This window comes from Trachypithecus francoisi, unplaced genomic scaffold (assembly GCF_009764315.1).
Source record: "Trachypithecus francoisi isolate TF-2019V2 unplaced genomic scaffold, Tfra_2.0 Lachesis_group14, whole genome shotgun sequence".
NCBI lineage: Eukaryota > Metazoa > Chordata > Mammalia > Primates > Cercopithecidae > Trachypithecus > Trachypithecus francoisi.
Window position 1 is genome coordinate 27,286,434 of NW_022681459.1, and position 25,705 is coordinate 27,312,138.

The window sequence follows — 25,705 nt, forward strand, 5'->3', positions numbered from 1 at the left end:
ATGCCATTTCTTTATAGCACTGACTGCAGTTTGTCTTTATGCATATACTTTTGTGATGCTTTGTTTACTAACTGTATTAATCTGTTCTCATGCTGCTAATAAAGGCATGCCTGAGACTGGGTAATTTATAAAGGAAAGAGGTTTAATGGACTCACAGTGCCACATGACTGGGGAGGCCTCACAATTATGGGAGAAGGCAAATGAGGAGCACAGGGCATGTCTTAGGTGGCGGCAGGCAAGAGAGCATGTGCGCGGGAACTCCCCTTTACAAAACCATCAGATCTCATGAGACTTACTGTCATGAGAACAGCACAGGAAAGACCCGCTCCCATGACTCAATTACCTCCCATCGGATCCCTCCCATGACACGTGGAAATTATGGGAGCTACAATCCAAGATGAGATTTGGGTGGGGACACAGCCAAACCATATCACTGACTGGTTCCCCACCAGACTGTAAGATCAAGGGAGTCAGGGAGTGAACACATCACTTAGATCATCTTAAGAGACTCCTCTGGGCTCTCCAAACCCTGCTTTCTTTTCCCTAGTGGGTCCATCCCTTTATTCTAGACAATAGGATATTAGTAAAAATAACATATACACTTCCATATCTGGCTCATGAAAACTTCTCATCAAACCCTCCATACTCCTTTCTTACCCCATCAATGTAGCTTTAAATGAGGAGAAATCCAGGGTTGCAAATCATAAGGGGGAAGAGGCCTGGATCCCTGAAACACCATGCGGAACAGGCCACCCAAGAGAGCCTTGACCAAAAATATCTCTGTTGGACTATATTATTATGTGAAGCCACTGAGATCTAGGGAACATTCGTTTCAGCAGTCAGCCTCCCTTGACCAAATCCTCTGTGTCCCCAGCACAGACCCTGACATGCAACAGACGCTCAAAATGACTTATTAAATGACTAGAGGAAACTGAATTTCCCCAGGCAAGACGTGCTTCTATGGTCATTTTCAACTCTTCCCCCACTGAGTAAGTCATACCTCACTGCACTAGCCAGGCCTTTCTGACTGTGTTGAGAGACAGAACTTTGAAAGCACAAAGGAAAGGAAGAAATATTATTGCTAATTCTACGTGTTTTGTTGCAGTTTTTTGTTTTTGTTTTTGTTTTTGGTAAATCACACAGCTCAGTCCTTATGTCCAACATTTTCCTTGGTAATCATCATTTTCTCAATCTCAGGGAGTGGCTGGATATCACGACCAAAGAGTGTAATACAAAAAATAAGTCCCCCCAGTTTATTTCCCTTACCAACTTACTTATTTTCTATCTGCATTTGAGCTCAAAATGTGACATCCCTCTTTTTTCCCCTGACTGTTTTATTCTACCTATTTCTTAATGATCTCATTGAAAAGCACATTATCAAGAGAATTCTTGGAGGTAAAATTGGAATCTTGGAATGTTTATTCTTCTCTTTCTGGCTCTCAGAGGACATATTAGTAATAAGTTGCCACTATTCTATAGCCCAAAATCAGGGGCAACTCCTGCTGGCCTGGAATTGTGTTGTAAGGAAATTGACTTATTATGAGTGCTAATTTAGGGGGTTCCTGGAAACACTGGATGGTGGTGACTACCAGAAGAGCAAGAATGCCCTGTGCCTGCATGTGCATTTTAAGGACCAGTCTAACAGAAAAATGTGAAGATATTATATTCACTTTAAGGAACTTTTTATTCTTTGGTGACTCCTACTTCCTGCTGTTACTTAAAGTCTTTGCTTATAGCATTCTATCAACAGATAGTGAACGATTTTCAAATATTTTTAAGCTTCCGAATTCCACAGACTTTAAAATAGACATTTCTCATTAGGAAGTGTGATACCTGATTTTGGTGAAAGTAGAACATCCTTGGGAAAATGCCATGTAATGATTTTCAGCTACTCCAAGGGGTGAATGAGGTCTCCTTTCCTGATTTTCAGATACTTCTATTGTAAGGCCACTCATTCTCAGCTCTGTGTTTACCTCCATGGAATTCCTTTCCCATGGGACAGAAGCTCAGAGCTTGCTAGCCACAACCCTGTTTCTTGAGCTAAAATGTGATATTCTGGTTTATTTAATTTTTAGGGAAGTGTAAGTTTTATTTCAGGTAAAATGGAGACTTAAAAACAGTCAAGTTACAATAGGAAATGAGGTCCTTACTGCCACTGCCTACCTTTTGCTAATGGCTCGACTGTGATGATTTCACTGCTGTTGCCTCTTCCAGCTGACGTCACAGCCACCACCCAGACGCTGTACTGACGATTCCTACTCAGGTTGGGAATTCTGTAGGAAAACGAGTCAGGAGAGGCCTCAAACTCGCTGATCACCTGTGAAAGGAGACATAAGTGTTCCCACATTCAAAGAAGCATGTGGCAAAAATGGATTTCCCGAGGGAATGGTCATGAACATATTAAATATCATAACAAACAAAACTCACAACTTACTCCTCTCTAAAAGGCTGGCTTTGCAATATAAAACATAACTGATGAGTTTAACTGAGCCACCATCTACATTTTTCTCTGCAGCAACTTTGATGGCCACCAATAAATAATTTATCCCTTTACATTACAGGCCACAGCACTTGTATATTTGGCTGAGATGGAGTAAGAAGAACCAGATTTACCCTCCTACCTGAGACAACTGAGGAACACACACCACATATAAAACAATGGTTCTAAAAGCATCGCACATCAGGCAATAAATGACAGTGATCTCTGAACAATAGGAAACAGATGAAGAAAACCCCACAATCACAGAGTTTTTGCATTTTTTAGGGCAGTGTGAATTTTATTTCTGATAAAATAGAGAGTTCTGCCTCCTCAACTCGGGAGCCTGGCAGCCTTTCCAAGCTGAAGAGGCAGAGCTGAGAGCCTGAAGGAAGCTAGAGTTCACAAGGAAGAGCACTGGAAAGAGAGCTACACACGAAGGACAAGCTCTGGAGATTGAAGAGGGTCCTACTTGGGTATTCAGCTGAGCAGATCCATGGATGTGTGTGAGGAAACTACCCGATGCCAGGGAAAGAATCACCTGAAAGAAGTGGAGGTCACGGTGCCTAACACTCACACAGGGCTGGGAGTAGTGGCTGTTCCCACCAGTTGGGTTGGAAAACATCAAAATTCATCACGCTTTTGGTATAGTGCATAAGGGTCTTACCACAAAGGGGAAATAATTAGCCCTAGACTGAATACCACTCTAGTCTTTCCTAATTATTCTTAAAAGCAAGACTTAGAGAGAGCAAATTATTCCTAAGTAACTTAACTACATCCAAGAATAAAGGTCAAGAATATTTATAGAATTTATAGAAATTGAAACATCCAGTACTCCAAAAGGTAAAGTTCACAAAGTTTAACACCTAATAAAATATTTTCACATACAAATAGCCCAAATATCTGTCAACTGATGACTGGATAAACAGAATACGTCATAGCGATACCATGGAGTCTGTACTAGTCTGTTTTCACGCTGCTGATAAAGACATAGCCGAGACTAGTTGATTTATAAAGAAAAAGAGGTTTAATGGACTCATAGTTTCATGTGGCTGGGGAGGCCTCACAATCACAGCAGAAGGTGAAAGGCATGTCTTACATGGCGACAGGCAAGAAAGAATGAGGCCAAGCAAAAGGGGCTCCCCCTTGTAAAACCATTGTATCTCCTGAGACTTATTCACTACCACGAGAATGGTATAGAGGAAACTGCCCTCATAATTCAGTTATCTCCCACTGGGTCTCTCCCACAACACATGGGAATTATGGGAGCTATAATTGAAGATGAGATTTGGGTGGGGACATGGAGCCAAGCCATATCAGAGTGTTATGAGATAATAGAAAGGAATGAAGTACTGATAAATGCTATAACTTGGATAAATCTTGAAAACATTATGCTAAGTGAAAGGAGCCAATTACAAGAAACCACACATTTATGATTCCCTTCATTTAAAATGTTCAGAATAGGCAGATGGATGGCAACATAAATTAGATTACTGGTTGTCGGGGGCAGGGTAGGGGAAGGGGAAAATTGGGAATGACAGCTAATGGGTGTGGATTTTCTTTTCAGGGTGATGAAAATGTTCTAAAATTAGATAGTGGTAAGGGTTGCATAACTCTGTGAATATACGAAGAGCCATTGAATTGTTGAATTTAAAAGTGATTGACATCTCAATAAAGCTGTCATAAAAATTTCCAGGAAAACATAATTCATAGAGAAGAAATCAATCAATCAATCAAAATTCACCATAATTGGCACAGACATTAGATTTATGCAAACAAGGGCAATAAAGTAGTTATAACTGTATTATAGCTGTATTATAACTGCATATGTTCAAAAATTTAAGTAGATATGATACAAAAAGACCTAAGTTAAACTTGAAACGACAACGCATGAGATAAAAAATACATTGAACTTGATTAGCAGCAGAGTAGATATTGCAGAAAAATGATTAGTGAACTTAAAGATGTGAAAGGAAAATAAATCTTGGGGTCCCCAAATCACTAAGCTAAAGGGAAAAGTCAAGCTGGGAACTGCTTAGGGCCAACCTGCCTCCCATTCTATTCAGTCATCCCTCTGCTCACTGAGATAAATGCATATCTGATTGCCTCCTTTGGAAGGCTAATCAGAAACTCAAAAGAATGTAAGCATTTCTCTCTCATCTACCTAGGACCTAGAAGCCCCCTCCCCACTTTGAGTTGTCCTGCCTTTGCTTCAAGTTGTCCTGCCTTTTCAGATGGAACCAATGTTAAAAAATTGATTGATGTCTCATGTCTTGCTAAAATGTATAAAACCAAGCTGTGCTCGGACCACCTTGGGCACATATTGCCAGGACCTCTTAAGGCTGTGTCATGGGCATGCATCCTTACTTTGGCAAAATAGACTTCCTAAATTGACTGAGACCTGTCTCAGATATTTGAGGTTCACAAAGACATATTAATAAATGAAACACAGAAAACAGAATAAAAAAGTTAACAGGGCATTAGTGAGCTATGGAAAAATATCAGGAAGCTTAACATACATGCAGTGGAGTCACTAAACAAAGCGAGAGAGAAGGGACCAAAAAAAGGTTGTAAAAAATTGTGGTTGAAAAATTTCCAAATTTGATGAAAACTGTAGCCCATAGAGCCAAGATACTCAGTGAATTCTAGCCACAAGAATATTAAAAAAAAAAAAACTATATCCAGGAGCATCATAATTAAACTACTCAAGAGTTTTAGTTTCCGTGCTAGAGAGAAAATCTTAAAAGTAGCCAGAGAAAGTACCTGGTTATATAAAGGGGAACAAAGATAAGCATGGCAGCCAATTTCATTTGAAAAACAATCGAGTTAAGAAGACAGTGGAATGATTTCTTTCAAGTACTAAAAGAAAAAAATCAACCTAGAATTCTATATTCGACAAATATATTTCAAAATGAAATTGAATAAATACTTTTTTCAGATACATAAGAAGCTGAAAGAATTAATCACCAGTAGACCCACATTACAAGAAATGTTAAAGAAAATCCTTCCAGCAGAAGGAAAATAATACCAGATAGAGACATAAATGTACACAAATAAGTAGAAAAAAGAGGTAATTATATAGATAAATATATATGATCTTTCTTATTTAAATATTATTAAAATATGGTTGATAGTTAAAAACAGTACCAATGTAATGTGGGTATATAACATAAATAAAAGTAAAATGTTTAACAATAGCACAAAGGTTGGGAGGAAAAAATGGAAGTATATAATTGTAAGTTTCTTATACTATATGCAAAGTGTGTAATACCACTTGAAAGTACACTACGATGTTGAAAGTATATGCTGTGAATCCTAAGGAAACTGCTGAAATTACAAAATATAGCATAAAATAAAGCTAATGAACTAATAAGATAAATAAAATGGAATTACAAAAAGAAATCCAAAGGAGTCAGAAAAAGAGTGACAAGGGCAACAAGTAGCACAACAACAGCAGAACTCAAATAGTACTACCACGGATTTAAACATAAACATATTAATAATAATTTTAAGTGCAAATGATATAAATATATTAAAGGCAAAGATTGTCAGACCTGATAGAAAAGCAATATCCAACTATATGCTGCTTACAAGAAATGTGCTTGAAATATAAAACACAAACAGGTTAAAAATAAAGGAACGGAAGTGATATCCTATGATAACACTAACCGAAAGAAATACAGAGTGGCTATAGTAATATGAGATAAAATAGATTTAAGAGCAAAGGATATTACCAGTAAGAAAGAGAGAAATTTCATAATGATAACAGGGGTCAGTTCATCAAGAGAACATACAAATTCTAAACATTTATTCACCTAATATTCACCTATTACTCAAAGATATGAAGCTTGGTTATTAGGTGAAAAAATGTTTAGGATTTATTATTACATGAAACAAAACTAGTGGAACTTCAAGGAGACATAGACCTAGATAGGTCAGAATTGTTCCTTAAAAAGCCATGTGGAGTAGGTAGAGCTGGATCCATTTTATAGATCAGGAAACTGAGGTTCAGAGAAAGCAAGTGACTCACTGATGTCACAAGGCCAGACAAGTGGAGAACAATGGCTCCAGCTCAGGGCCTCTAGTCCCAAGTCTGGTGCTATTTCCTCACACTTTATGCTGTCAATTATAAGTGACCAAAACAAGAAGGGCTTACTTTTACCCTTGCTAGCTTTTCAATAAAACTTACATGCCTCCGCAGGCTGCATAAGTTACAATACCAGCTATGCAATTAAACAGGGGATTTAAATCTTCACTGTGTCTCTTAGTTGTCATACAATCTCATGCTTCCTCAACAAAACATAATGTCAGATAATTACTTATTGTCAAAATTTTAATTTGTGGGTACACAGTGTCAGATGATTTGGAGAGACTCTTGCATGGATTCCTTAGACACATGCCTATAATCTAGCATGCATATGCATGTGTATGCACTCATTTACACCTCACCTCCACCCTCCTCCCACTACAACACTCCAGTCACATCTTAGAGTATTATGGGAAAATTAGTTCCTCTAGGAGTTCAGAGGGAATTTGGCCTGTTTCCGGATAAACCACAGAGACAATCCTGAGACTGTATGCACTTGCACTGTATGATTCTCCAAGGCTATGTCATTGCCAAATTAATTTTACAAAGCTTAATGATGTGCAAATTATAACCATTGCTCTACTGGACATTAAGCATCAGGAAAGCATTAAGATATATTTATAAAATAAATATCTTTTTCTATATAGACAACATAGCTTTTAGTTGAAACTCCATACTTATCCTGTTGACAAAGTAAAATTTGTTCTTGATTACCTCCAAAACACACATTTTAATTTTTGCCTGTAACATAATGCATGGCTAAAATCAACAATAAAACATGGTTTCTTATGCAACAAGATTTGTTTCATCATTTATATAGAAGACTAATCAAGAATTGAAGTAAAAAAGGTATATTAATAGAAACTTCCTTCATTTCTCTGTAGGTTAGGGTGAAAAAGAATAAAGTCAAGCTGTTAGTGGCTCCTGTTGGTTATCTGGGCAAGTTAGTTGCACTGATGTCACCACCCTTTGATGCCACTGTGTATTCCTCTGAGGACTGCCATAATTAGGCACCATTTTCCTGGTCTTAGTAGCAGGGCAAGCAGAAAATTGATAACTGAACAATTTAAGCCATCAGAGTTGATTTATTTTTCTTTGCAATATATGTAACTGGATATTAAAGTTGACTCTTCCTGTTCTCTGGAAGTTTTAGAAATGATCTTAAAGTGTGAGAATGCTCCTAAAGATGCCAGTACCTTCTTTCCTAACAAGAGCTGTGAGGCCACCTGGGCAGAACTTGCTGGTTCTGATGTTTTGCCAATCACCCATTTCCAGGCTCCAAAAGAGGCTGGGGCAGGAATAAGGATTTTCTGTTGAGAGGTCTGTGAGCATTCCCTCTTATGGGTGGAAGAGGGCTTCGAGCTCTAGGGAATCTCTTGGAGAACTTGGAGTCTGAAGGACACAGAGCTTGGTAAGTGAGTCACACCTGAGAAGGCTAATGGCAAGGCACAGTGGCACAGGTTAGCCCTGCTCACAACAGGAGAGGAGACTGGGCCAGACTGGCCACGCCTCCTAGAGTGAAGTGGGGTAAGGATGCCTACTGGTGGACCCTAGAGGACAGAGCAAGCCTGGATGTCTTGAGAGAGAGACCCATAGGCATGAGATGCCTCCAACAGAGGGATGCAGTGTAAATTATATAGTATTTATTGTAAATAGAATCCTTAGCTATGGATGGTGCGTAACTCAACCACTGTTAACCATTTTAAGAGGAGGTAGGAGAAAAAAGGAAAAAAAAGAGCAAAATGGGAAGAAAATAACCAGAAGTTCTCTCAGTGTAGTGGAGCCAATCTAGTTGATTAAATCTTTTTTCTTAATACTCAGCCAAAAACGCTTATTCTGAGAAGAAGGGATGATAAATGTTGTGCCCTTATTTTATATTTTTTAAAACAAATCTATGAAGTTTCTATTTATTTTTTATGCATTTCCCTCCATATTTCCCTCCATATTTTAGTAAGTTAGGATAGCATGGACTATATTTACATTTCATTAATTTTCTTTTTATTGGATACCGGATTTTCCAACACAACAATCCAATAGTGTGTAAACTGACTTGCTACTTTCTACATGCATATTTTATTATGTAGCATTCTCTTCCAAATACAGAGAATGTTTAATGAGAAGGGATCACTTTGATTTCCAGATTTCTCCTGATACATCAGCTGGGTTACTATTTCAGAGACTCTGAATCTTTTTTGTTTTTAAAGGAACAAAGCAAAGCTTCGCCATCAAGGATGACAGATAAACACTATGGTATAAAGAAGGGCAAACTCAAAATGAAATTTCTTAGGGATAAATGAACCAAATGTGGCAAAAGGAGAAATCTGTGGGGAAGCAACAAAGACACTTTTCTTAATATTTAATTATTTCCTTTTCTTCAGGTAGACTTTGAACTCTCCAATCTCATCTTCTTTAGAGTTAAGACAGACGTGTCAGTCATCCTAGATTTTATTATGCCTAAAGTATGAATTAATTTTGAGTGGACTACAATAATTGTGCTAGCCATTTGTTTGAAGAGAAGATGTAAGAGTTCCTTTGTGACCCGTGGAAATACAAACAGCCAACATTACGCAGGTGTGGCCAGGCATGGACTTGAGAGATCCCATCCCCCATGGCCTTGAACCAGAATGCCAGGGATTCTGTTCCACAGCTTATTTTTAATCCTGCTCTATGCCCAGCTTGAGGAAGTGGATGGGACATTTGTGGACTGGGGTTGCCAATTATTCTGCATCTGTCATAAATTCCTGTTGGCCAGCTGAGAAAAAAGCCTGTTATTTCTCATCTAAAATATGTTTAAACATGTAGGCTCTATCCAAGTTGAGAAGCAACCTAACATTTATTATTAATTAATCACATCTCAATTGAAACGGCCCTAAGTGGCTGCCAAGTTACTGATTTCTTGGTCCACCAGATAACGTGGTGGCATGAGAACAGGGCTGTCTCTGGCTCAGCGGTCCCCAGCATTTTTGGCATCAGGGACAGGTTTCAAGGAAGACAGTTTTTTTTTCACAGATGGATGGACATGGTAGGATGGGATGGTCTCAGGATGAAATTGTTCCACCTCAGATCATCAGGCATTAGTTGGATTCCCATAAGAAGCATGCAATATAGGTCCTAGTACTAGTCTGTGGCCCAGGGGTTGGGGAATCCTGCTCTATTGATGTCTTGTAATAGGGCAATCCACAGTGTTCCCAGGGAAAGGTTTGGGTATTTGGTCTGAGGACACACACATAAAATGTAAAATATGCATGTTGCTTATGTAACGAACCATCTCAAATACTGTTCTTACAGTGTGCTGATCATGGTATTTACCATGGGAGGTGGTGGGGGGGTCCAGGCAGATACCACTGGATTGAAAGTATGGAGGTCTGTGGATAAGGGATGATGGCAAGAGTTAGAGGACCCCATAGGCCAGACATAGAAACTTGCTGGACTATAGTTCTCTCCTTTGGGCTGTGGGAAGAAAGTCTAGGCAAAAGTTCTTAGCTTCATACCTCGTAATAGGAAGGGCTTGTAAATAATTACTGGACTTTAATTTATGGTCATTCACTGAGTTCAGTTGCAGTGTGTAGACTATAAGGTAAGCTCCTGTCCCCAAGGAGTAAGACATGTTCACAGCAAACAGAAGATTAAAATGAGGTACTGTAGAAGTCTGACCAATTTCTACTACAATTTAGATATAAACTCATTTGAATCTTTCTAAAACCAACCCTGTCATAGTTGAAGACATGGATGAATATTTAAAAGATGCATGAAAAATAAATGGAAACTTCATATATTTGTTTTAAAAAATATTTATAGCAAGGTTTTACAAGACTTCTGACATGTTTGCCTCCCCAAAGCCATATCCAGAGTGGAAAATACAGTTCATGGGATAACTCTTGTGACACCCAAGCCAGACTGTTCACATTTCAAGCGTTTTGTCTTTGTGTGTTTTTGCTTTAGGTCTGCTGGGTAGAGTCGCGGGTTCCTAAGGAACTAAACGTGCACAGTTTACCCTTCCAGTCAAAGGAGTGTATGGGTTGTGAGAAGGTTAGTTTCCTCCGAGAGCTTCAGGGTCAACCCACGGAAAGACTGGGAACCGTGTTTTCTAGACCTATCTTCATTCCACAATTATTTTTGCCTTGTGGTGTCGATGTGATATTTTTCTTTTCATGTGTAAGATGCTTTTCACCAGTATATAAGATACAATTAGCCACGGTGAGGCACTTTAAACACTCTTTGGTCATGTCTATAAAACTAGATGTTTACCCAGGAATTGCCAAATTCATTTCCAAACCCCTCACACTATTTAGCTCATAGCTGCACCTGTCAGACCTTGCAGAGCCTTCTCTAGTCCTCTCAATCAGCGGCTAAGTCTGCCCTTTGTCTTTCATAGTCTTTGCCTTTATTCCACTGTGGGTTATGGTCTTGCATGTGCTTACTGCATCTACCTGGGAGTCAGGCTCCCTGACCCACCTTTCTACTCCCTCTACTGACCCATCCCCCTACTCACTCTGCAGGGAGCCTGGTTCAGAGCATTGCTTAGAGTTGGGACTCAATGACCAGTAACTGGAACAGACTGAAGAAATTCTTGTTGTATTAGGTGAATTTAGTAATGACCTAGAAATGATTTCAGTACAATAGAAAATAATGAGTATAAAATGACTACAGAGCCATAGGCTGTGCATGTCAAATTCTTCAGCCTGTCTGATATAAAAGGAATTCTGCTTTTACAAATTTCAATTAGCTTTTTAATGAAAAACGAATTCTATCAAGGAAATGCAATGTTTTAAAAAGCTCTGATAGCTAATTATTAACATGCAATTAAAAAAATTTGAAGGCTGTGATTTCACAGATAGAATGTTCACAGCAGTGAAATAAAAACTCCCCCAAGGCAATAAACAAAATTGATAGCTCTTTTACTTATAGGGTAAGGCACTTTCAGAATGCTTAACATCTTTCTGTTTAGTGGCAGAGAAATGGCCTGGATTCCATCAAGAATAAGCAGTTCACTGGATTAATTTAAGATTTTTAAAAATCTTACGTATAATATATTTTGATCTAATTTCCATTTTATTTCACAGTTCCCATCTATAAAAGAAGATGTCATGGCAGAAAGATCTTCCTAAAGGCACAGGTTGAGGGGCCAACATTGGTAGAAATGGGATAACAGCCAGGCAATTCTGGTCGTTTCCTCTGCCTTTTACTGAGATTACTATAGATACCATTATATATATGACTATATATATATATATATACATATATATAAAACTATATACATAGACTATTGGCTACTTTTAAAAAGCCTTTCAAATATAAAATATTTTATTTTTTTGGCCTTCTAAATATAAAAGTTATTGCTATAATGTTTTGCAACTATATTAAAGTTGTTATCCAGAGAAAACATGAGGAAAACTAGTTTCTTGATATAATTGTTTAGAATTAGAAACACCACCCAATTAGCCCGACTGGCATTACAGATACTTATGTTAACAGGCTCTTTCCAACCAATACAATCTCCCTTTGCTACAATTTTGCCTCATACCCTTTTCGTTGTCATACCACCTGCCATGAAAATTATCTGTCTGTCAAAGGTGCATTATTAATTTAACTTGATTGCTGTCACCTATTCAACAATTCTGTACAAAAATACTAGCTTGTTATCACATAGTTTCTCACATACGAGAAAGAAGCTAATGAGAAACACAATTCTTAGTAATAAAAATAATAGATGTAGAATTTACAATATTGAAAAAATAGCTGTTTCCACTAGTGTTAACTGAAAAATGACTTAAAACCAATTTATTTCCTTAAATCATACAATACGTCTGTGTCGGGCCAAGTCAAAAAGGTGAGATGTTTTCAGAGCTGGAATCTTCCAAAAGCTCCAAAAGCTGATTGATAAAAAGGGCATTTTAGCAAAACTTTGGAGACAGTAAAAAGATCAGAGATTAAGAGGGTGATGGGATGAATAGGTGGAGCACAGAGGGCCTTTAGGGAAGTGAAACTTCTGCATGATGCTATAATGGTGGATCCATGTAATTGAACCTTTGTCCAAACCTATAGTACGTACAACCCCAAGAGTAAGTCTTATGTAAACTATGAACACTGGCTAATAATGATGTGTCAACGTAGGTTCCACCATTGTTACAAATGTACCACTTTGTTGGGGGATGTTGATAGTGGAGGAGGCTGTGCAGTAGGGGCAGGGGTATTTGGAAAATCTCTGTACCTTCTTCTCAATTTTTCTGTGAACCTAAAACTGCTTAAACAAAGTCAAGTTTTTTTAAAGAGCATTTTAGCCTGTGGATAATCAGAAAGCTCTACGCAGCAATGGGGAAGTACATTCAGGGTGACATACACTAAGCTACATAGTCTGAACGAATGCTACCTCAAAGTCAGAATGCTTAGTGACAGGCTATCTGACAAATCCGGCAGGCAGTCTTCTGAGACTGAGCTTCAAAAGAGATTTCCAGGGCCTCTTTCCGTATGAAAATTTTAGTGGAATATATGCTTATGTTTTCCTTTGCTCTATAAATTACATGATTGGGCTCAGAATTTTAAAGGCCAAGATTTCTACCTTGAGTATAGGCCATCTGCATTTTACCAGTTATAGCAATTGAGTGGCTTTACATAATGCCTAGTAGACCAATGACCACTGAGAACAATATGAGGAGAAAACTGAAATACAGCTTCAACAGAAAGATTGAGGAGTTATTGGCTAGGTCACTGTGTGATATGGGTTGGCTGTGTCCCCACCCAAATCTCATCTTGAATTGTAGTTCTCATAATCCCCATGTGCTGTGGGAGGGACCCAGTGAGAGGTAACTGAATCATGGGGCTGGTTACCCTCATGCCATTCTTGTGATAGTGAGTGAGTTCTCATGAGACCAGGCTTTATAAGGGGCATTTCCCCCCTTCATTCTGCACTTCCTCTTGCTGCTGCCATGTGAAGAAGGACATGTTTGCTTCCCCTTCCATCATGATTGTAAGTTTCTTGAGGCCTCCTCAGCCATGCTGAACTATGAGTCAATTAAACCTCTTTCCAAGTCACTCAATCCTGAGTATGTCTTTATTAGCAGTGTGAGAACAGACTAATACGCTGTGAATAGGATAACAGGGAAAAAAGACCACTATTAAAGGATAAACTTATAAAAAACAACATAGACTTCCCTTCCACTTTCTTAAAGAACGGATGTCAAACAAATAGGCAAAAATTGCTGCACAAAACACTAAGAGAAGATTTAGAAACATATTCCATATCTATTGAGATAATCATGTAGTTTTTGTCTTTACTTCTGTTTATGTGATGAATCACATTGATTGCATATGTTGAACCAACCTTGCATCTTGGGAATAAAGCCTACTTGATCAAGGTGGATAAGTGTATTAGCCCATTTTCATACTGCTATGAAGAAGTATCAGAGACTGTGTAATTTATTAAGAAAAAGAAGTTTAATGGACTCACAGTTCCCCATGGCTGGGGAGGCTTTATAATCATGGCGGAAGGCGAAGGAGGAGTAAAGGCATGTCTTACATGGTGGCAGACAAGAAAGCATGTGCAGGGGAACTGCTCTTTATAAAACCATCAGAACTCATGAGACTTATTCACTATCATGAGAACAGCACAGGAAAATCCGCCCCCATGATTCAATTACCACTGGTCTTTCCCATGACACATGGAGAAAATGTGAGCTACAATTCAAGAAGAGATTTGAGTGGGGACACAGCCAAACCATATCAATAAGCTTTTTGACGTACTGCTGGATTCAGTTTTTCAGTATTTTGTTGAGGATTTTTGCACTGATGTTCACCAAGGATATTCACCTGAAGTTTTCTTTTTTGTCATATCTCTGCCAGATTTGGGTATCAGGATGATGCTGGCCTCATAAAATGAGTTAGGGAGGAGTCCCCCCATCCTCATTTTTTTTGGAATAGTTTCAATAGGAATGGTACCAGCTCTTCTTTGTACATCTGGTGCCATGAATCCACCTAGCCCTGGACTTTTTTCGTTTGGTAGGGTACTTATTCCTGCCTCAATTTCAGAATTCATTATTGGTCTGTTCAGGGATTCAATTTCTTCCTATTTCAGCCTTGGAAAAGTGTATGTGTCCAGGAATTTATCCATTTCTTCTAGATTTTCTAGTTTATGTGCATAGAGGTGTTCATAACATTCTCTGATGGTTGTCTGTATTTCTGTGGGGCCAATGGTAATATCCCCCTTATTTATTCTGATTGTACTTGTTTGAATCTTCTCACTTTTCTTCCTTATTAGCCTAGCTAGTGGTCTATCTATTTTATTATTATTTTTTTTTTCAAAAAACAAGTTCCTGGATTTGTTGATCCTTTAAATGGTTTTTCACGTCTCTATCTCTTTCAGTTCAGCTCTGATTTTGGTTATTTCTTATCTTTTGCTAGCTTTGGGATTTGTTTGTTCTTGGTTCTCTAGTTCTTTTAGTTGTGATGTTAGTTTGTTAACTTGAGACCTTTCTAACTTTTTGACATGGGCATTTAGTGCTATAAATTTCTCTCTTAACACCGCTTTAGCAGTGTCTCAGAGATTCTGGTACATTGTATCCTTGTTCTTATTAGTTTCAAAGAACTTCTTGATTTCTGTCTTAATATCATTATTAATCCCCAAAGTCATTCAGGAGCAGGTCACTCAATTTCCATGTAATTTGTAGAGTTTTAAGTGAATTTCTTAGTCTTGATTTTGAATTTGATTGTGTTGTGGTCTGAGAGACTGTTCTGACTTCAGTTCTTTGGCATTTGCTGAGGAGTGTTTTACTTCTGATTAATAGGGTCAATTTTACAGTAAGTGCCATGCAGCAATGAGAAGAACGCATATTCTGTTGTTTAGGGGTGGAGAGTTCTGTAGATATCTTCCAGATCCATTTGAGTTCTGTAGATATTTATCAGATCCATCTAATTCAGGACCTGAGCTCAAGTCCTGAATATCTTCGTTAATTTCTTGTCTCAATGATCTGTCTAATATTGTCAGTGGGGTGTTAAAGTCTCCCACTGTTACTGGGTGGGAGTCTAAGCCTCTTTGATGGTCTCTAAGAACTTGCTTTATGAATCTGAGTGCTCCTGTGTTGGGTGTATATATATTTAGGACAGCTAAATTCTTCTTGAATTGAACCCTTTATCATTACATAAAATATAGGATTATGTACATTTAGGACAGTTAGATCTTTGTCTTTTTTGTTCTTTGTTGGTTGAAAGTCTGTTTTGTCAGAAACTAGGATTGCAACCCCTGCTTTTTTCTGTTTTTGATTTACTTACAGGATTTTCCTCCATCCCTTTATTTTGAACCAATGTGTTTATCTCAAACAGATGCAGAAAAGGCTCTTGATAAAATCCAACATCCATTCGTGTTAAAAACTCTCAATAAACTAGTTATTGAGGGAACATACCTCGAAATAATATGACCCATATATGACAAACCCACAGCCAACATCATACTGAATGGGCAAAAGCTGGAAGTATTCCCCTTGAAAACTGGCACAAGACAAGGATGCCCTTTCTCACCACTCCTACTCAACATAGTATTGGAAGTTCTGGCCAGGGCAATCAGGCAAGAGAAGAAATAAAAGGCATTCAAACAGGAAGAGAGGAAGTCAAACTATCCCTATTTGTAAATGGCATGATTCTATATCTAGAAAACCCCATCATCTCGGTCCAAAAGCTTCTTAAGCTGATAAACAACTTCAGTAAAGTCTCAGGATAGTGCAAAAATCACTAGCATTCCTGTCCTCCAACAACAGTCAAGCTGAGAGCCAAATCAGGAATAAACTCCCATTTACAATTACACAAAAAGAATGAAATACCTGGGAATGCAGCTAACTAGGATGGTGAGAGATCTCTACAGGGAGAACTGCAAACTACTGCTCAAATAAATCAGAGATGACACAAACAAATGGAAAAACATTTCATGCTCATGAATAGGAAAAATCAGTATCTTAAAATGGCTATACTACCCAAAGCAATTTATAGATTCAATGCTATTCTCATTAAACTACCATTAACATTCTTCACAAAACAATTTTAAAATTCAGTTGGAACCAAAAAGAGCCCAAATATCCAAGGCAATCCTAAGCAAACAGAACAAAGCTAGAGGCATCATGCTACCAGACTTCAAACTATACTACAGGGCTACAGTAACCAAAATGGCATAGTTCTGGTACAAGAATAAACACATAGACCAATGGAACAGAAGAACCCAGAAATAAGACTGCACATCTACAACTATCTAATCTTCAACAAACCTGACAAAAACAAGCAAGGGGGAAAGGATTCCCTATTCAATAAATGGTGCTGGGATAACTAGCTAGCCATATGCAGAAGATTGAAACTGGCCCCCTTCCTTACACCATATACAAAAATCATCTCAAGATGGATTTAAAAATGTAAATGTAAAATCTAAAGCTACAAACACTCTGGAAGACAGCCTAGGTAATACTACTATTCAGGACATAGGCATGGGCAAAAATTTCATGAAGACACCAAAAGCAATTTGCAACCACAACAAAAATGGACAAATGGGATCAAGTAAATGAAAGAGCTTCTGTGCAGCAAAATAAATTATCAACAGAGTAAACAGCTGACAGAATGGGAGAAAATTTTTGCAAACTATGCATCTGACAAAGGTCTAGTATTCAACCTTTATAAGAAACTTAAACAAATTTACAAGAAAAAAACAATCCCATAAAACGTGGGCAGAGGGTGTGAACAGAGACTTTTCAAAAGAGAACATACATGCAGCCAACAAGCATAGGAAAAGCTCAACATCACTGATCATTAGAGAAATGCAAATCAAAACCACGATGAGATACCACCTCACACCAGTCAAAATGACTATTATTAAAAAGTCAAAAAATAACAGATGCTGGTGAGGTTGTGGAGAAAAAGGGGTGCTTATACACTGTGGATGGGAGTATAAATTAGTTCAGCCATTGTGAAAGACAGTGTGGCAACTCTGCTCAAAGACCTAAAGACAGAAATACCATTTGACCTGGCAATCCCATTACTGGGTATATACCCAAAGGAATATAAATCATTATGTTATAAAGACACATGCACACATATATTAATTGCAGCACTATTCACAATAGCAAAGATGTGAAAACAATCTAAATGTCCATCAATGATAGACTAGATAAAGAAAATGTGATAAATATACACCATAGAATACTATGCAATCATGAAAAAGAACAACATCATGTCCTTTGCAGAGATGGATGGAGCTGGATGCCATTATTCTTAGCAAACTAACACAGAAATAGAAAAACGAATACCACATGTTCTCACTTGTATGTGGTAGCGAAATTATGAGAACATACGGACACACAGAGGGGAACAACACACAACACACACCTTTTGGAGGGTGGAGGGTGAGAGGAGGGGGAGGATCAGGAAAAACAACTAATGGGTATTAGGATTAATACCTGGGTGGGCCGGGCGCGGTGGCTCAAGCCTGTAATCCCAGCACTTTGGGAGGCCGAGACGGGCGGATCACAAGGTCAGGAGATCGAGACCATCCTGGCTAATACGGTGAAACCCCGTCTCTACTAAAGAATACAAAAAACTAGCCGGGCGACGAGGCGGGCGCCTGTAGTCCCAGCTACTTGGGAGGCGGAGGCAGGAGAATGGCGTGAACCTGGAAGGCGGAGCTTGCAGTGAGCTGAGATCCGGCCACTGCACTCCAGCCTGGGCGACAGAGCCAGACTCCGTCTCAAAAAAAAAAAAAAAGAAAAAAAAAAAAAAGGATTAATACCTGAGTGATGAAATAATCTGTAAAACAAAATCTGTGACACAAGTTTACCTCTATAACAAACCTGCACATGTTACCCTTGAACTTTAAAGTTAAAAAGTAGGCCGGGCGCGGTGGCTCAAGCCTGTAATCCCAGCACTTTGGGAGGCCGAGACGGGTGGATCACGAGGTCCGGAGATCGAGACCATCCTGGCTAACACGGTGAAACCCCGTCTCTACTAAAAAATACAAAAAACTAGCGGGGCGAGGTGGCGGGCGCCTGTAGTCCCAGCTACTTGGGAGGCTGAGGCAGGAGAATGGCATAAACCCGGGAGGCGGAGCTTGCAGTGAGCTGAAATCTGGCCACTACACTCCAGCCTGGGCAACAGAGCGAGACTCCATCTCAAAAAAAAAAAATAAAATAAAAATAAAAAGTAAAGAACTGCATTCCATTAGAACTAGCCGTGAAATACAAAGATATTTCCAAGAAAGCTTCAAGAATAGACTTCTCAAGAAATTTTATAAAACCAGAATTGATTTTCATATGTCTGGGATGTTTAGATGTAGCTTTGCCTCAAAGAAACCCTTCTAGGTTTTTTTCCAGCCATATGATTCCATGACAGGATGCTGGGGCTACAATAATGTTTGGATGATCCAAGAACATACAGAGCCTAGTATCCGCCTGCCACATAGAAGCACTCCACAAAGGTCTCATGTACACGATTTATTACATGTGTGTAAACGGAACACACTTGTCTATTTTTAGGTTAACTTGTGGTATCTCCATAATTTTCAGATTTTCTATTATTAAAAAAAAAGAGAGAGAGAGAGATTCAGCTAGGCGCGGTGGCTCAAGCCTGTAATCCCAGCACTTTGGGAGGCCGAGGCAGGCGGATCACGAGGTCAGGAGATTGAGACCATCCTGGCTAACACGGTGAAACTCCGTCTCTACTAAAAATACAAAAAGTTAGCTGGGCATGGCCATGTGCACCTGTAGTCCCAGCTACTCGGGAGGCTGAGGCAGGAGACTGGCGTGAACCCCGGAGGCAGAGCTTGCAGTGAACCAAAATCGCACCACTGCCCTCCAGCCTGGGGAAAAGAGCGAGACTCTGTCTCAAAAAAAAAAAAAAAGAAAAAGAAAAAGATTCACCCTTAAGTCATTTAAATAAAATGATGGAAGAATGATTTCTATGTAAGTGATTTAAAAGCACAGGCACTCGATCCAAACCCTTCTGGGATACAAAGCATCCCAAAGTACATAACACAATTTCTTGCCTTATTAAGCTACAGCTTCATTACACAATTTAACCTCTTTTAGATGACTCACAGTCATAATCTATAAAATTTAATTCAACACACATTTGAGGAGCATCCACTGTTTCAGCACAGCAACAGGTTTGCCAGCCTATGCCCATGTCTAACAACAACGCGAGAGATTGTGGTTATGTCAAAGTGAGGTTGAAAGTCAGTGCTGGGAACGCTGGGGCAGGATGGAGCTGACATCCCAGGGAAGGCAGGTGAGCATCAGGAAAAGAGCTGGGACTCAGAACTCAGCCCCCTGTGGGTTGCAGGTCCCGTCTTCCTTTGCTAACCTGCGTGGCTCTGGCCAGATTGTACAGTCTTCATTTCAGTATCGGTAAATGAAGATAACAATCACAATGCTTCCTGTGTAAGATAGTCACCAGAATTAACTGATGCACAACAGTATTTTTAAAAATGTGAGTCACAGGAGGAATTTAGTGGAACACATGACAACCACTTTAAAAACAAAAAGAAATAGAATAGAAAAAAAAATCAAATGGAACAGAAAATAGCAGAGGGCATCACGTGTAGTCAATGTAAGTTTGTGGTGCGTGTACTTCCACAGTGTGATTATAACTTATATTTTCTATTGTGGGTCACCATAGAACAAGTTCAAAAACCATAGGTATAAAGCTTTTGGCACCCAGTGCCTAACACGTAGCCAGTGCTAAGAAATGGTGAAATAAAAATAAAGCATTTAAGTTCAGCTTTAAACAATAAACATTTTTACCAAAGAGGATAAGATGGAAAAGGCAAGGAGAATCCAGCGCACACATACACACACACACAGACACACACACACGTACACAAATGCAGACACATATGAGACATGGTATTACTTAGATACCGGATGGAAGAAGGTTAGTAGAATATGAAACTAGATAGGAGTTGCAGCTGGATTGCGGAACTCTATCTAGGTCATATTGTGAATTTTCAGTGTCTTTAGGTAAAAAATGAGAAGTCATCCAAGAAATTTGCACAAAGGAATAACATGCTCAGATTCAGAATTGGAAAAACGAATTGTGACAGGGATGTGGACAGCAGACTGGGAGTTGAGCCTGGCAGTGGGAAGGCTTCTGACTTGGTTTTGGTTCCCTGGGGGAGGACCTGAAGCAAGGCAAGGGCAGTGGGTGTGAAAGGAAAGGAGATTAAGAAGATCTTGCATTGGGAGGCAGAGGCGGGCGCATCACCTGAGGTCAAGAGTTCGAGACCAGCCCGGCCAACATGGTGAAACGCCGTCTCCACTAAAACCACAAAAATTAGCCTGGCCTGGTGGTGGGCACCTGTAATCCCAGCTACTCAGGAGGTTGAGGCAGGAGAATCATTTGAACCTGGGAGGCAGAGGTTGCAGTGAGCCAAGATTGCGCCAGCTGCACTCCAGCCTGGCAACAGAGTGAAACTCCGTCTCAAACAAACAAACAAGACATTGCAGAGAGCTCTTGTGACATGATGTCACTTTGCTCATTTATTTCCTCTGATCATATTACCCCCTCCTGCCTCTGATTCATCAGGTAAGATTCTTCTCTTCCTGCAAGCCAGGACTAGCTATGTGTTCCAAGCAACCATCTCTGGCCCTGTGTTTGAGTGACCCCCTGTCCGCACTCCTGCACTGTGCTGTACACATCACTGCTGTGTCCTCTGTCACATCACACAGAAGGGTGACATTGTCCAGTGTTTCCTGCCTTTCCTAGAACTTCTGGGTATGGGTTTGGAGCATACGTCGTGGTTCCCTTGTGGTTAAGACATGGACCAGAATCTTACGACAGATTCTGGCCCATGATTTGTGCTGGAGCATTTACATGCCTATGTCAGAGCCTCAGAGATTTCTTTCTCTTTGTCATGAAACCTGCCTGGGTCCTTCCTAGAGTGAAGATATCACGGCATGGACTGCCATGTACTCACAATGAGCATGATCGTGAAAGAAAAATAAAACCGTTGGCTGTTGTAAATCACTGAGGTTTCAGGCCTGTTTGTGATGCCCCCTAACTCAGCATCTTTGAGTGATGTGATTCAGAACCTGGCTCAGAGCTTGGTGTAAGAGTAGTGCTCTGTTTATTTGTGGTATAAACGAATGAATGATTAGGAGAGGAACTATAGGTAGCTCGGAGCTTCTGGTCAGAAAGCAGCAGATTTTGTTAGATCATCAGCTAAACTAGAACACAGGAAGAGAGGGAGAGACAAGTCTAAATGTGTTTGTGGCCACACTGAATGCGAAGTACTGGAGAGGTCTTCCTGAGTACGCAGATGGTGGTAAGTTGGAAATATAGGACTGATGGTTCTCTAAGACTGTCAGGATTAGAAGTAAAAAATGTGAACTCTTTAATTTCAGATGATAGATAGTAAATTATACGAGCAGAGTCAATGATCTACGGAGATAGTGTAGAATATTAAAAGTGATAAAGGAAGAATATTGGAAAATGCCTACATTTAAGGGTGGGAAGCAGAGGGACGAGAAGCAACAAAGAATAAAAAACAAGATAATGGAAGCTAAGAAAAGGAGGATTTTAAAAGCAAACTGCTATCTAGTAGTGTCACTATATGCTACAGTGACATGAAATAGGGAGGGTACTGGGAGGGAGGAATGACATTTTAATACAGCCAGGAGGTCCCTGTTTCATGTGAGAGAGGAAGAATGAACACTGTGATGAGTATCATTGTAGATACACATGAGCATGTTAGATGCTGCTTTCCAGATTCCACGTTATACCACTTTCCCACTCCTTGAGATTCCTGCACATTTCTGGTCCTTGGAAGTCCCCTTTCGCCCTCAGCCTGACTATGGCTTTACTTGATGCAGTCTGCGGCCGGTTGGGAGGCAAACACACACCTGTTGCCTGGGGTGGGAAGCTGTCTGGACCTGGTGAGCTACTTTGCCTCCCAGAAGACTTGTTTAATTCTACGTTGTGGTCTACACTGTGGAGAGTTTAATTCCCCAAGTCTTCTGGGTAAGAAGAGTAGTGGTGTATTCTCACTGGTTCACTCAGCAACATTTATTGAGCACGTACTATGTATAGGAACTGAATAATATTATCATCTGAAGCTGGAATAACTAATGTGAATCACAGCTCAGAGATATTTCATGCCTTCTGACTTTTAGTTTTCATTAATGAGAAGTCTGTGCTTCCTAATTTTACATTTCTAAGCTCTGTAAATGAGATTAGCATTGTGAAATAGACAATGTCTATATCATAATGCTTACTTAATGTGTATATAGTAAAAACAGTCTGGATGTAAAATTTTTGCAGACTGCTTTTATGTAGACCGGAGCATCAGGGAGGAAATGAAGCTTGACTGTTTCCTTCCTGAGACCTCAAAAGGGCCGTCTCACGTCTTTGGACTTTCATTGCTTATAATCGATTGTTTGGTCATTCCAACCATTATATATTAAAATTAATAGCCAGAATCTGCAAATTCTGGGGATGAGGCTCTGAATCCAATGACTTTTGAGATTTTGCAGTTTGAATCTCTGATTGGGGAGTTTAATATCTCGTTGCACTGCTGGACCCCCGAGGGAAGGTTCATGTTCAGTCAGCACCATCTGTAGACAACCCGTTTGCAGATTCCTTCTCAGTTACTCTAACTTCTCATCGGGCCACGTGCAATGTTTCAAATTCTAATGGCTTTTTGTAAGCTAAACTGAGACAGCACCATGAAATAAATGCCCATTAGCAGACATTATATGTCACATATTAGATTAAAACGTTTGTCTATTTTAACAAGGTCCTTTCCCAAGAAAGGGAGATGAATTTGGGATCTTGAGAGAAATTGACATCAGCAAGGAGGTTATCTGAGGGACTCTTATAAAAAGGATCAAATTACAAGGCATATTGTGTCCTGATTTATCCCCCTATGTTCTACATTCAACTATGAAATCATTTCAAATAAAAAAAATTCAGATTTATGAGCAAGGAAAATAGCTAGAGCTCATACTGCCCTCTGGTGGTCATTCGTACACATAGCCAGAAATGCAAATACCTCAGAAAACTTGACAGTAGCCAGTTTACTGAAAGTCAAATTGCAGAAACTGATGGAAAAAAAATAATTAAAAAAAAACAAAAAAACAAAAAAACAAAAAAACTCTCCTTTCCTGTACTTTAACGTATCTTGATCATTTCATATTTAAAACAGAATAATAGATACTCTTTACAAATATTCACCTCTGAAGAGAAATAATTGTCTCTGACCTTGACTCTCAACGGTATTATTTGATGTAAAAAATAGGCCTCATGGTCTTAAATGATGGTTAAGATAGATAGATAGGAATGTGGATATGGAGATGGAACTATTTTTAGTTCACTTCACTTCGATGAGGGTGCTCTGGGGTTCTGGGACCTCCTTGTAACACTTTCTAGGTATCACCGCCTGTGTTTGGGGTTCTGGGACCTCCTTGTAACACTTTCTAGGTATCACCGCCTGTGTTTGGGGTTCTGGGACCTCCTTGTAACACTTTCTAGGTATCACTGCCTGTGTTTGGGGTTCTGGGACCTCCTTGTAACACTTTCTAGGTATCACCGCCTGGAAGAACACAGGCACCTGCTCATCATATTTCTATGTCTCTAGTCTTTTTAATATGGTCAAAAGCCAACACAGAGATACCCTGATAAAAATCTCAGCTGTTATTTCCCACCTTTTTCTGGTTGGTTTGTTCTCATTATTGTCTTTTTTTTCTTTTTTATGGAGTCTTGCTGTGTTGCCCAGGCTGGAGTGCAGTGGTGTCATTTTGGCTCACTGCCACCTCCACCTCCCAGGTTCAAGAATTTCTCCTGCCTCAGCCTCCTCCCGAGTACCTGGGATTACAGGCATGTGCCACCACGCCTGGCTAATTTTTGTATTTTTTGTAGAGATGGAGTTTCATATGTTGGCCAGGCTGGTCTCAAACTCCTGGCCTCAAGTGATCCTCCTGCCTTGGCTTCCCAAACTGCTGGGATTACAGGCGTGAGCCACCATGCCTGGCTGGCCCTCATTACTGTCCCTTTTGAGAGTGTATTGTTAAGATCCTGGGCAGGTCAAATCCCATTGTACTGTGGGCGAAGAGACAGGAGAAATCCCAGGCAAACGCATTTCTACCCCATCTAACAACACCTGTGTGACTTTATTTTCAGGATAGGCTGTTTTTTCTTCCTTTTTTATTGTATGTAATTCTCAGGCTGGGAGGACAGAGCCAGATACAGCCTGTATCATCCACAAAGAGAGGCTTCCTCAGTAAGCATCAGTCACTAAGGACTCATTTCAAATAAGCCAGGTAGGGATTTTTAGTTTACAGATGAAGATCTGATTGAGAAGACAAAACGAGAGGAAGCTGCTGGTGTTTCTGTACCCTGCTAGGTGCTTTCTAGCCTGTTAAGAGTCAAAATAGCAAACATGAATCCCGTAGCAAAGAGATCAATGAATGAATGAGTGAATACTAATACAGATACAATTCAAGTTCTAGAGGAAAATGAGTATGCTTTATTTCAGCAATAATTTTTGTCTCTCTTTGGTGAATACAGGGACACGTCAGTGTTAAGGAGAAAATCAGAAGCCACCCTGGGCAGGGTGGGGGGGTCCTCGAAGAATTGCCACTCTGAGTAGAGGGCACAATGGCTCAGTTTTTTTTCTGTGTCTACAGTGCTCTACATCTCTGCGCTTTGATGGTAGGATTCAGCAAGTGAGGATTAACAGCATATTGAAAATCACATAAGAAGCCCATAAAAACACTGTGGAGCCTAACTCAGACCATTTACATTTACGTATTGACTTCAAGGACAGAGTACTGCCATGAACGCATAAGCAGTAGAGCACACACCTTTTTCAGCAGACAGACGGACCTTCATGGGCCAAGCAAACCTGCACACTCTCTCGCTCATACTCACTGTTGGGGTACACCAGGCCTCAAGGGCCCCTGTGGACTCTGAGCTTGCACAAACACATCACCTTGATTAAAAGATTAATCCATAAATTTGTTTGGGAATATTTTTCAGCCTTCACAAGGAAGGAGATTCCATCACATGCTACAACATGGATGAACCTTGAGGATATCAGGTCAATGAAACGAGCCGGTCACTAAGTGATAAATGCTGTATCATTCCACATGCATGAGATCTCTAGAGGAGTCAAATCCAGAGACAGA

At 39.7% G+C, this 25,705-nt stretch overlaps 1 protein-coding gene across 1 annotated transcript in view; it reads right to left on the bottom strand.

Moving 5' to 3' along the window:
• Positions 1 to 25,705, bottom strand: part of DSCAM (DS cell adhesion molecule) — a 341,028-nt gene that overhangs the window by 86,958 nt on the left and 228,365 nt on the right. The window contains exon 17 of the mRNA XM_033232515.1: positions 2,164 to 2,317. Within this exon, the coding sequence (XP_033088406.1) occupies positions 2,164 to 2,317 (154 nt within the window). The remainder of the gene's footprint in view (positions 1 to 2,163; positions 2,318 to 25,705) is intronic.